This window comes from Physeter macrocephalus, chromosome 16, assembly GCF_002837175.3.
Source record: "Physeter macrocephalus isolate SW-GA chromosome 16, ASM283717v5, whole genome shotgun sequence".
In the NCBI taxonomy this organism is placed as follows: Eukaryota; Metazoa; Chordata; class Mammalia; order Artiodactyla; family Physeteridae; genus Physeter; species Physeter macrocephalus.
In genome coordinates, this window is record NC_041229.1 from 72,367,267 (window position 1) to 72,380,358 (window position 13,092).

The 13,092-nt window shown below is 39.5% G+C and overlaps 1 protein-coding gene across 6 annotated transcripts in view; it reads right to left on the reverse strand.

Moving 5' to 3' along the window:
* Positions 1-1,177: 1,177 nt before the first annotated feature.
* The window catches only part of HPS5 (HPS5 biogenesis of lysosomal organelles complex 2 subunit 2), a 44,971-nt gene continuing 33,056 nt past the window's right edge, over positions 1,178-13,092 (reverse strand). For all 6 annotated transcript variants that reach the window (XM_028501561.2, XM_007104906.4, XM_007104908.4 and 3 more), the window contains 3 exons: positions 11,999-12,105; positions 3,816-4,086; positions 1,178-2,181 (listed from right to left, as the gene is read on the reverse strand). In XM_028501561.2, the coding sequence (XP_028357362.1) occupies positions 2,121-2,181; positions 3,816-4,086; positions 11,999-12,105 (439 nt within the window). In that variant the 3' untranslated portion in view covers positions 1,178-2,120. The remainder of the gene's footprint in view (positions 2,182-3,815; positions 4,087-11,998; positions 12,106-13,092) is intronic.

Genomic DNA, 13,092 nt, shown 5'->3' on the forward strand with positions numbered 1-13,092 from the left:
ACCTCTCTCAGCCTTCACAGAATTGAAGAGTTAGGGCCTTATTCTGGATTAGGCTCTGGCTTACGGGAACGTTGTGACTGGTTTGATCTTCTATCCAGACTACTAAAACTTTCTCCGTATCAGCAATAGGCTCTTTCACTTTTTTCTCATTCTTGTATTCACTGGAGTAGCACTTTCAATTTCTTTCATGTACTTTTCCTTTACATTCACAATTTGGCTATTTGATGCAAGAGGCCTACCTTTCAGCCTATCTCAGCTTTTAACATACCTTTCTCATTTAGCTTAATCATTTCCAGCTTTTGATTTAAAGTGAGAGATGTGTAACTCTTCCTTTCACTTGAATACTTGAGGCCATTATAGGGTTACTAATTGGCTTAATTCCAATATTGCTGTGTGTCAGGGAATAGGGAAGCCTGAGGAGAGGGAGAGAGATGGGGAACGGCCAGCTGGAGCAGTCACAACACACATTTCTCGATTAAGTTCACCATCATACATGGGTGCAGCGGTGCCACAAAACAATTACAATAGTAACATCAAAGATCACTGATCACAGAACACCCTGACAAATAATGAGAGTGAAAAAGATTGTAGTATTCCAAGAATCAGGGAAATGTGACAGAGACACAAAGTAAGGAAATGCTGTTGGAAAAACTGTACTGATAGACTTACTGAACACAGGGTTGCCACAAACTTTCAATTTGTTAAAAAAAAAAAAAGAAAGAAAAAGAAAAAAACAGTATCTGTGAAGCACAATAAAGCAAAGTACAATAAAAAGAGGTATGCCTGTACGGTTAACAGCCTGGACTTGTGACTGGCATCTGAAGTGGGGGCGGTTTTGTGGGTCTGAGACCCTAACCTGTGAAATCGGATGCTATCTCCAGGGAGATACTTTCAATTGAGTTGAATTGTAGGACACCCAGCTGGTGTTGGAGAATTGCTTGGCATGGGGAGACACCCCACACATACTCTGCCACACACTGCTGACCAAAATTGTTAGGTTTTCCACATTTCCCAAAATGCTAAGAAGTTTGTGAATTCTCCCTTCTCTGATCATCTCTTCAACTCATCTAGTTACGTCATATCCAAATGTCACATGGAAGTATGACAGCAATTTGTGTCTACAGTTCTCTGGCTGTGTTATAAATGAAAGAAAGAAGTGAATCATTCAATGTACCCAACACTTTGTTTATTCCACACTGAGTTTACACCACACCTTCCTGCAAATTGCTCACTATAAACCTCATGTCTACATTCTACTCAAATAAATTTTTAAATTAGATTTTACATTTATTATTAATATAACATGCTGTGTAAGTATACAGGAGCCTGAAAATGGCAATCTAGTACTTGGCTTAAATAATACAAGCACTTGCTGCAATCTTTATCAGTATTCAGCCTTCCTTTATTATGGCTTTTAAAAAGCAAATTTTAAAAGTGCATGATTCCTTTAGGCTACTGTTTAGGAAAGACTGGAGTAAAACATTTCCAGTAATGAATTAGTTGTATATAGGTTCAGATTAGAAAATGTCAAGCACTGGAAAAAAAATACATTTTAAATTAGCTCAATTTAAATATGGGGCCACTTCATTTAAACATCTGATTTGAATCTTCAATGTTTCACTCATTTTATGTGTTAATTCCATTATACCAGATCTTACTTTGGTAATTTCTCAAGTGTCCCAGAGAAGATAAAAAAGGAATTCAATTTCTGTCAATTACATTGTATGTCTTCATGTGACCAGGATGAGAAACTTCTGCTCCCTACATGGCAGTCACGACAGGAAAAGAATTCCCCCAGTCCACCAGCAAGGAACAAATAACACTGTTGCTCAGAATAAGGACTGCATAGCTGGGGATATTCACATTCTGATTCCTTCCAGAGCACTTCATTTCAGCAAACAAGGACTGATTCCTTTCAAAATTCAACTTCAGTTGAAAAACACTGAGGTACAGATAGAGCCACAAATGCAGAGGTTACAGACATGGACAAAAGTGCTCCCAATAAGGTGGCAGGGATCTCAGGTGGGGCCTTTCCTTCAATAACAAATGCATTCAGAAGGTTCCGGAGCATGATTCAGTTTTTCTCAAAATGTCATGACACCCTGCTGACTCTTCTTCAATTAGGCCTGCTGAGACCAGAGAAACCGATCACATTTTTCAAGCATGCTTTGTATCAAGGCTCTGAAATCCCAAAGAAAAGAAACAGGCAAATTTAGCTGTCATTGTTCATTCTTTTCAGAAGAAAGGATTAAAAAAGCTGACTGACTGTGCATCAAAAGACACAATCAACAGAGTGAAAAGGCATCCTGTGAATATGGCATCCTGTCCTATACAATAGGAGAAAATATTTGCAAATCACATATCTGAGAGGTTAATATTGAGAATATGTAGAGAACTCATATGACAAAAACAAATAATGCAATTTAAAAATGGGCAAAAGACTTGAACAGGTATTTCTCCAAAAATGACATTCAAATGGCCAATGAGCATATGAAAAGATGTTCAACATCAATAATCACTAGGGAGGGCTTCCCTGGTGGCGCAGTGGTTGAGAGTCCGCCTGCCGATGCAGGGGACACGGGTTCGTGCCCCGGTCCGGGAAGATCCTGCATGCCGCGGAGCGGCTGGGCCCGTGAGCCATGGCCGCTGAGCCTGCGCGTCCGGAGCCTGTGCTCCACAACGGGAGAGGCCACAACAGTGAGAGGCCCGCGTACGGCAAAAAAAAAAAAAAAAAATCACTAGGGAAATGCAAATAAAAACCACAATGAGACATCACCTCATGCCCACTAGGATAGCTACTATCCAAAAAAACAAAACAAAACAAAAATCAAAACAAAAAAAAGAGAAAATAACCAGTGTTGGTGGGGATGTGCTATAATTGGTGGGAATGTAAAATGGTGCAGGCTCTATGGAAAACAGTATGGAGGTTCCTCAAAAAATTAAAAATAGAAGTACCATCTGATCCAGCAATTCCACGCCTGGGTATACACCCAAAAGAACTAAAAGCAGGGTCTCAAAGAGATATCTGTAAACTCATGTTCATAGCAGCATTACTCTCAATAGCCAAGAGGTGGAAGCAACCCAAGTGTCTATCAACAGGTGAGTGGATAAATAAAATGTGGTTACATACATACAATGAAATATTATTCAGCCTTAGAAAGGACGGAAACGCGACAAATGCTATAACATGGATGAACCTTAAGGACATTATGCTAAGTGAAATAAGCCAGTCACAAAAAGACAAACACTGTATGATCCCACTTATATGAGGTACTTAGAGTAGTCAAAATCAGAGACAGAAAGTAGAATGGTGGTTACCAGGGGTTAGGTGGAGGGGGAAAGGGGGAGTTGTTGTTTAATGGGTACAGAGTTTCAGTTTTGTAAGCTGAAAAAGTTCTGGAAACTGACTGCACACTGATATGAATATACTTAACACTACTGAACCAAGTAGTTAAAAATGGTTGGCAGGAATTTTATGTTATCTGTATTTTACCACAGTTTAAAAAAAAAACAAAAAAAAAACCCTGACTGAGACAATTAGGTATGCAGTACCAATAAAATTCTTAAAGAATTGAGTACACATCAGATTTGGGTATTCACATTAACCTAAACAGTGTTTTGGTCATGACTGTGAACAAAATATTACTTTAGCCTCTTCCCTTAATCACCTTCATCAACAGAGGAGTCTCTGTCCCCTCATCTATGAATGAGGGGTTGGGACTATGTGATCTCTATAGTCCCGTCCACCTCTGAAAATCTGTGCAATTCTACATTCCCCAAGTGCCTGTGGATAGGGGAGGACATACATACATTACCTCTGCCTTTTCTCGGCAATCCTCAGGATATCACAGGTTCTGGTAAACCTCTCTGACAGCTCAACGGTCAAACCACATTCTTGTAGCAGTGACCAGGCCCGGTCTGGGCCCATGGCCTTAGCTAACAGGAGTGCCACATTCTCCACATTGATAGGGGAAGGCCCATCGCTGAAGTTCCCATTTGGTGACTTCTGGGGGGCTGGCTTTGTGCTCTTGTTCTGTACCAGATGTAGGAGAAGCTTCCATTCCTCCACAGTCTCTGGGATCCAACCTACTCAAACACAGAGAAACAATGTGGGCTCTGACCGCTCTTAGCATTCTGCCTGCATATAGGAGAAACCATTCGTGAAAATGTTTCATACCAAAACATAAAAATATTAAAGAATATAATCTCATTACCCCCAACACAGAGCTGTTTTCTGAATATCTGTTGAACAAATAGCTCACGAAAAGGAGAAGCCATAAAATTAGCTTCAACATTCCTTCATTTGCTCACGCAGTAAGTAATTACCCAGGGCACACTCCATACTAGGCACTGAATGTGAATGAGGAACAAACAGACATGATGAGCCCTGCACTCCGGTGGAACTCATGGTCCAGTAAAGGAGACAGAACTTAGACAAACACATAAATAAATCTATGCTTATAAACTGTGCTAAGTGCTTGCTATAAAGGAAAAGATCAAAGAGCCATTAGAGATTGGCCGGTTTGGGTTTTTTTTTTTTTTTTTTTTGAGGATCAGAGAAGGGCTCTATGAGAAGTGACAGTTAAGCAGAGAGCTGAAAGATTAGACAAGTTTAGTGAGCATGTGCTTGTGGCCCATATGTGCACAGCCGTGCAGGGAAGATGTTAGGAATGGAGGGTGAAGGAGCCTGCATTTCTGACAAAGGAAACATGGAAAATGACTCAACACAGGAAGGAACTAGGTGAGTTCAAGGAACTCAAAAAAGGCCTACAGGGCTTCCCTGGTGGCGCAGTGGTTGAGAGTCCGCCTGCCGATGCAGGGGACGCAGGTTCGTGTCCCGGTCTGGGAAAGGGACGCAGGTTCGTGCCCCGGTCCGGTAAAATCCCACATGCCGCGGAGTGGCTGGGTACGTGAGCCATAGGCCGCTGAGCCTGCGTGTCCGGAGCCGCCTGTCCTCCGCAACGGGAGAGGCCACAACAGCAAGAGGCCCGCGCACCGCAAAAAAAAAAAAAAAAAAAAAAAAAAAAAAAAGGCCTATAATGCACAAAGGTGGTGGTGAGGAGTGAGAATGAGATGATAGGGCCAGGCCATAAGGGAACAGCTTAAGAATCTGGATTTTATTTTGAGTCCAATGTAAGGGGCTTCAAGGAGGAGAGCCACATAATCCAATTTTTGTTTAAAAGAACCATTCTGAGAGTCAGCAACGTGGTGGAGTGAAAAGCTACCTTTGTCTCTCCCCTTAACCTACAACCAGTAAAACATCCACAACACAACAAAGGTTCTTGTGTCTGACACACCAAGAAACCAGAGAATTCTTCACATATCTATACAACTAAAGGTGATGGACTGAACACATAGAAGAGGCAGAACCAAGGAAACAGTGGAGGTGGTGTCTGTAGTCCCAGCCCTCCAGCCCCAGAGACGCTGACGGTAGCAGGGGAAGCAGTGCACATGACCCCAGCCCCCAGCGCCCCACTCGAAGTAGCAAGCCCATGAATCTTACAACACTAGACGTGGCAGGGCCACCTGAGCAATCCTAGCCATTGCCCCCGCCCCTTCCTCCCCAACAGCAGTGGAACTTGCCACTCAAGGGCTCCTGGACAGGAGGGAGCCCACCATCCTGGTGCACCAGGTGGCAATACTAGCAACACTGGCAGAAGTAAGGCAACCCTGCGGGTACAGGAAGTGATAATGAAGGCATCGGGCCACACCACAGATGGAGATGGTAGGGGGCACAAAGTGCAGACTCTCAAATATAACCAGAGGCAGCTGACTTAAGAGAAACCCAAAACTTGTGCTATAGCGCCACCTACTGGAAAACAAAAGAAAGGCCTCTAATTTCTAACCTGTTGGATCATTAGAATCAAGCAGAAAGGTGCTTGCTACTTTAAATGTGTGGCAGAGGAACAACTTCATAAACACTGTGAAGAACCATAGTGACACTGTACCACAAAAGGAAAATGACAATTCTCCAGAAACCAAACTTAAAGTCACAGAATACTGTGATCTGATAGAGAATTCAAAATAGCTGTCATGAAGAAAGTCAAGGAACTACAAGAAAACTCAGGCAGTTCAATGAACTCAGGAACGAAATTAATGAACAGAGGAATACTTTACAGAAGAGATTAAAACTCTAAAAAAGAAAAACAAATTCTAGAACTAAAGAATTCAATAAATGAGTTGAACAATAAGCACTGAAAATAGAGCAGATCACATGGGAGAGAGAATTAGTGAGCTTGAAGATAGAACTCTAGAAATGACATAAGTAGAAGAAGAAAGAAATAAGATATTTTAAAAAATGAAAAAATTCTATGAGAACTATCCAACTCCTTAGGAAAGACAACATTAGGGTAATGGGTATCCCAGAAGGAGAAGAAAGGGAGAGGGGAGCAGAGAGTTTATTTAAAGAAGTAATAGCTGAGAGCTTCCCAAACCGGAGAAGGAACTGGATATACAAGTCCATGAAGCTAAGAGAACACCTAATTACCTCAATACAAAAAGACCTTCTTCAAGGGACTTCCCTGCTGGTGCAGTGGTTAAGAATCCGCCTGCCAATGCAAGGGACATAGGTTCGTGCAACGAAGAGTAGGCCCTGCTCACCGCAACTAGAAAAAGCCCACACGCAGCAACGAAGACCCAACGCAGCCAAAAATAAATAAATAAATAAATAAATAAATAAATGTATTAAAAAAGACCTTCTTCAAGACACATTATATTAAAACTGTTAAAGGTCAATGAAAAAGAATTAAGGCAGCCAGGGAAAAAAGGAAGGGTAACCTACAAAGGACCCTCCATTAAGCTATTAACAGATTTCTCAGCAGAAACTCTACAGTCCAGAAGAAAGTGGAATGACATTCTCAAAATACTGAAAGATAAAAACCATCACCCAAGAATACTCTCCGTGCTCCACAACAACAGAAGCCACCACAATGAGAAGCCAGAGCACTGCAACGAAGAGTAGGCCCTGCTCACCGCAACTAGAAAAAGCCCACACGCAGCAACGAAGACCCAACGCAGCCAAAAATAAATAAATAAATAAATAAATAAATAAATAAAATAAGTAAACATATAATATGTCCGATGGGATGGTGGTCCAGGCTATAGCGCAGCAACGAAGACCCAACGCAGCCAAAAATAAATAAATAAATAAATAAATAAATAAATGTATTAAAAAAGACCTTCTTCAAGACACATTATATTAAAACTGTTAAAGGTCAATGACAAAGAATTAAGGCAGCCAGGGAAAAAAGGAAGGGTAACCTACAAAGGACCCTCCATTAGGCTATTAACAGATTTCTCAGCAGAAACTCTACAGTCCAGAAGAAAGTGGAATGACATTCTCAAAATACTGAAAGATAAAAACCATCACCCAAGAATACTCTATCCAGCAAAGTTATCATTCAGATATGAATGATAAATAAGGACTTTCCCAGACAAACAAAAGCTGAGGGAGTTCATCAACACTAGACCTGCATTACAAGAAATGTTGAAAGGAGCTCTTTACCAGAAACAAACAAACAAACAAAAAGCAAAGTACACAAATCTTTGAGTAAACTGATAAGCAGACAGAATCTTTAAACTGCAACTCTTTATCAGAATAGGTTTTTTAAACACTTTAACTACAGCATAAAGGTTAAAGGGCAAAGATGAGTAGAAAAAGTAATGATAGCTACTTCAATTTGGTAACAAACTCACAATATAAAAAGGGATAATTTGAGGCAAGAAAAATACAAAAGGGGGAGAGGAAAAGGGTGGAACTCATATAGGTACATAAAGATAAGATGCTATAAGCAGAAAAAGAACGACTTTATCTATGACATGTTTTATACAAACCCCATGGTAACCACAAAAAATAAATCTAGAGCAAAGACACAAAATATTAAAAAAGAGGAAAGTGAGAAAAACATCATAAAAAACCACCAAAGCAAAATGGCAGAGAGAAATACAAGGAAAAAGAAATAATGAAGATATAGAGCAACCCGAAAACATAAGATAAAATAGCAGTACCAAATCCTCATCTGTCAATAATCATCCTAAATGTAAATGGATTGAATTCACCAATCAAAAGACACAGAAAGGCTGGGTGGATTAAAAAACAAGAGCCAACTGTATGCTGCCTCCCGGAGACTCATCTCAGAGTTTAAGACAATTATAGGCTCAAAGTAAAGAGATGGAAGATGACACTCCAGGCAAATGGCAGCCAAAAGAAAGTGGGTGTAGCCATACTTATATCAGACAAAATAGATTTCAAGCCAAAAAAGATAACAAGAGACAAAAGTGGATAGTATATAATGATAAAGGGGATAATTCATCACAAAGACATAACGTTATTAATATATATGCACCTAACACAGGAACACCAAAATACATAAAACAATTATTAACAGACTTAAAAGGAGAAATTGACAGCAACACAATAATAGTAGGAGAATTTAGCAGCCCACTGACATCAATGGATAGATCATCCGGACAGAAAGTCAACAAGGAAGCAGCAGCCTTAAATGAAACATCAGACTAGATGGATTTGATAGATTTGTACAGAACATTCCATTCAATTGCACCAGAATACACATTCTTCTCAAGTGGACATGGAACTTTCTCAAGGGTAAACCGTATGTTGGGACACAAAACAAATCTCAGTGAATTTAAGAAGACTGAAATCGTATCAAGCATCTTTTCCAATTTCTATGAAACTAGAAATCAACTATAAGAAATCTGGAAAAATTACAAATATGTGGAGACTGAACAACATGCTACTGAACAACTACCAAGTCAATGAAAATCAAAGAAGATATCAAAAGTTACCCAAAGACAAATGGGTATCACACGCCCTGATTTAAAACTATATTATAAAGTCATAGTAATCAAAACAGCATGGTAGTGGCAGAAAAACAGATACATATATCAATGGAACAGAACTGAGAGCCCAGAAATAAACCCATACATATATGGACAATTAATATACAACAAAGGAATAAGGAACATCCAATGGAGAAAGGATAGTCTCTTCAATAAATGGTGTTGGGGACACTGGACAGCCTCATGCAAAAAAATGAAAGTAGACCACTACCCTCACACCATACACAAAAATCAACTCAAAATGGATTAAAGACTTAAATGTAAGACCCAAAACCATAAACTCCTAGAAGAAAACATAGGCATGACACTCTCTGACATCAGTCCTAGGAATATCTTTCTAGCTAGCTCTCCTCAGGCAAGGGAAACAAAAGCCAAGATAAACAAATAGGACTACATCAAACTAAAAAGCTTCTACACAGCTAAAGAAACCATCCACAAAATGAAAAGATGACCTATTGGATGGGAGAAGATATTTGCAAATAATATATCCAATAAGAGGTTAATAACCAAAAATACATAAACAACTGGATGAAAAAATGAGCAGAGGAGCTGAATAGACATTTTCCCAAAGATGACATACAGATGGCCAAGAAGCACATGAAAAGATGTTCCACATCACTATTATTAGGGAAATGCAAATCAAAACCACATGGGAGGACGTCCCTGGTGGCTCAGTGGTTAAGGATCCGCCTGCCAATGCAGGGGACACGGGTTTGATCCCTGGTCCAGGAAGATCCCATATGCCGCAGAGCAACTAAGCCCGTGAGCCACAGCTATTGAGCCTGTACTCTAGAGCCTGCGAGCCACAACTACTGAAGCCCGTGCACCTAGAGCCCGTGCTCCGCAACAAGAGAAGCCATCAAAATGAGAAGCCCATGCACCGCAACAAAGAGTAGCCCCTGCTCGCCGCAATTAGAGAAAGCCTGCGTGCAGCAATGAAGACCCAACGCAGCCAAAAATAAATAAATAAAAAATAATAAATTTATATTAAAAAAACCCACGAGATATCACCTCACACCTGTCAGAATGGCTATCATCAAAAAGTCTACAAATGTTGGCAAGGATGTGGAGAAAAGGGAACCCTGTGCACTGTTGGTGGGAATGTAAGTTGGTGCAGCCACAGGGGAAAACAGCATGGAGGTTCCTCAAAAAACTGAAAATAGAACTACCATATGATCCAGCAATCCCACCTCTAAAGTATTTATCCAAAGAATATGAAAACACTAATTGGAAAAGATATATGCACCCCTATGTTCACTGCAACATTATTTATAATAGCCAAGATAAGGAAGTAACCTAAGTGCCCATCGATAGAAGAATGGATAAAGAAGATGTGATACACACACCACACACACACATAATGGAATACTTCTCAGCCATAAAAAAAAAGAAGAAATCTTGCCATTTGTGACAACGTGGATGGACCTTGGGCATACTATGCCAAGTGAAGTAAGTCAGACAGAGAAAGACAAAAACCATATGATCTCACTCATTTGTGGAATACAAAAACAAACAAAAACAAAATAAATGAACAAACCAAACAAAGACAAACATGTAGATGCAAAGAACAAAGTAGTGGTTACCAGAGGGGATGGAGCAGGGACAGGGTGAAATGGGTAAAACTGAACAAACACGGTGACAGATGGAAACTAAATTTTTAGTGGTGAGTATACTGCAGGGTATACAAAAGTGGAAATATAATGTTGTACACATAAAACTTATATAATGTTATAAACCAATGTTATCTCAATAAAAATTTTTTTAATTAAAAAAAAAAGAACCATTCTGGCTGCTGTAAGGAAAATCGGTTAAAGATGGGCAAGAATGGAAACCAGAAGGCCAATTATAGTTATTGCAGTAACCAGGCAAGTAGCTGCGATCAGAATCACCGTGGTGGAGTCAAAGAAAGTAGATAGATATGAAATATATATTTGGCAGCAAAATCAACATTCTTTGAAGTGAAATATAAGTTAGGAGAGAAAAATGCCAAGAAAAGACTCCCATTTAATATACCAAGGGTAAGAATAGCTATTATTATTATATTAACAAAATATTAAGAGTACTTTTATCTGGGTGGGAAGAATTTTAGGTGATATTTTCTTCATTCTTCCTAGATTTTCCATTTTTTTCTATAACAAACATCATGTTGTAACTTTAAAAGCATAAAGCATTTATATCTTAACTTTTCTGGTTATTCTTCCAAAGTGAACACATCTATAGTTCTACAAAACCATGTGACCCTCTTGTTTCATTTTTGAAACAAAGATGATTCAGTTATTATTGCTGTAACTGTGACACCTGAGGCTATCTCTTTGCCAGTCATCTGGTTTCTTTGCTTGGTTCTAACTTTTCTTCTTCTACAGCAATAGGGCTGAAAAAGGCTGTAGGTCACACTGCTAGATGAAGGATCCTGATGTCATGCTGCTGGCATCTCTGCACTGAGATGAATAAAGCAACACTACAAAACAGACCAAGACCACCTCTCTGAGTGCAGGATGAACTCTCAGACTTCAGAAATCAGTGTGTCAAAGTCCTGGCCTCCTGACTGCCATTTTATCTGTATTGAATTGATGAAAATTTAAAAAAAAACAAAACCTAAATACCTGTAAAGGCTTAGGAAAAATCTGACTGCTACTCTAAGTTCATCTTAATGATCTCTAACTTTGGGCTGTGTAAAATGGCAACATGATGCAGATCAAAAAACCTGAGCACAAGTTTTAGAGATGGTCAGACCTGGTCTGAACACCAGCTCCAGCATTAACTAGTTGTATGACTGTGGGGAAACTAATTATCCTTTTTCTGGGCCTCAATCATAACTTTTTAAAAATTAAAATAATAGTAACTATCCCACAGGTTTAATATCTCATTTAAACAGCATATGGAAAAGCATCAGGTATCAATATAATGCCTCACACGGTAGGCACTCATGAAACAGAAAAGTTGCCTGTAGTTTATTTCTAGCTATGATTTCATGGTATACCAAGTAGTACAGATCAAAAAAAAAAAACCTCCAAAAATGTGACAGCTAGCTAGAATAACATAAATGATCATTGAAATATTTATCAAATTTCTTTATTGAATAGTCTGTAGTGACTTCTAAAATACTATAACCAAGAATAACTGATTGGGATTTACATACCATTGTCCCCTTCCATCAGGCTCATATCATTCAGATACACAATATTCGTGAAGGCCTCTCTTCTTCTCCCCAGCTCCAAACAGAGAATAAGATATCCAGGCCAGAAACTTTAAAGAGACCAAAGTTGGAGAGAGGAATAAAAGGCAGTGAATTTATCTGGAGCTGTGCAGTCCAATACTGTAGATATTAGCCACGTGTGGCTATTTACATTTAAATTAAATAAAATTTAAAAGTCAGTTCTTCAGTTGACCAATACATATTTCAAGTACTTAATGGCCACATGTAGACTAGTGGCTACCATACTGGACAGTGCGATAGAATATTTCCACTGCCTCAGAAAATTCTATTAGACAACTCCGACCTAGAGCATTTAAGAAAATAAATAAATAAAGCTAGTGATAAATACTGACATTTGAGGCCAAGCCCCAATTATGAGACATTGAAGCTTATACACTTCATAAACTTTAAGGTTCAATAACAAACTAGCATATTTCTTCCCCAAGTATGCAAACTTTGGAAGTTTTCATTGACTCTTCCCCTTCCTTCATTTGCTATACCCAGTATCTACAGGTCCCACTGCATTTTCCTTTGAAATGTGCCATTAGATGTGCCCCTTCTGCTGACCTAGAATCAATTTGGTCATACCTGAATTACTGCACCAGCTTCCGAGCTGGCCTTCCTTTCTCGTCTCCAATCTTTCTCACGTATGAAACGAGAAATGATCTCCAGAAACCTCCACTTTATCATGTCATTTTTGTACCAAAAAAGGCTAAAAGGGTCTCTGCTGATAACTAAATTCTTCTAACCACCTTTCAAGGTCCTATATGATCTCATGACCCACCATCTGGCCAGTCTCATCCCTCATTATCAGTGAACAAATATGTACCAAGTGCCTACCACTTTATGAATTATGCATCATGAGGGAAAAGGAAGACACATGTCCCTATCTCCAAAAGACAGTAATCCAGGTAAAGCCGTAAGATAACATCTTCAGGCCATGAATAACTGACGAATATGTGGTACAGATAAAAAGCAATGTCAGGGCTTCCCTGGTGGCGCAGTGGTTGAGAGTCCGCCTGCCAATGCAGGGGACA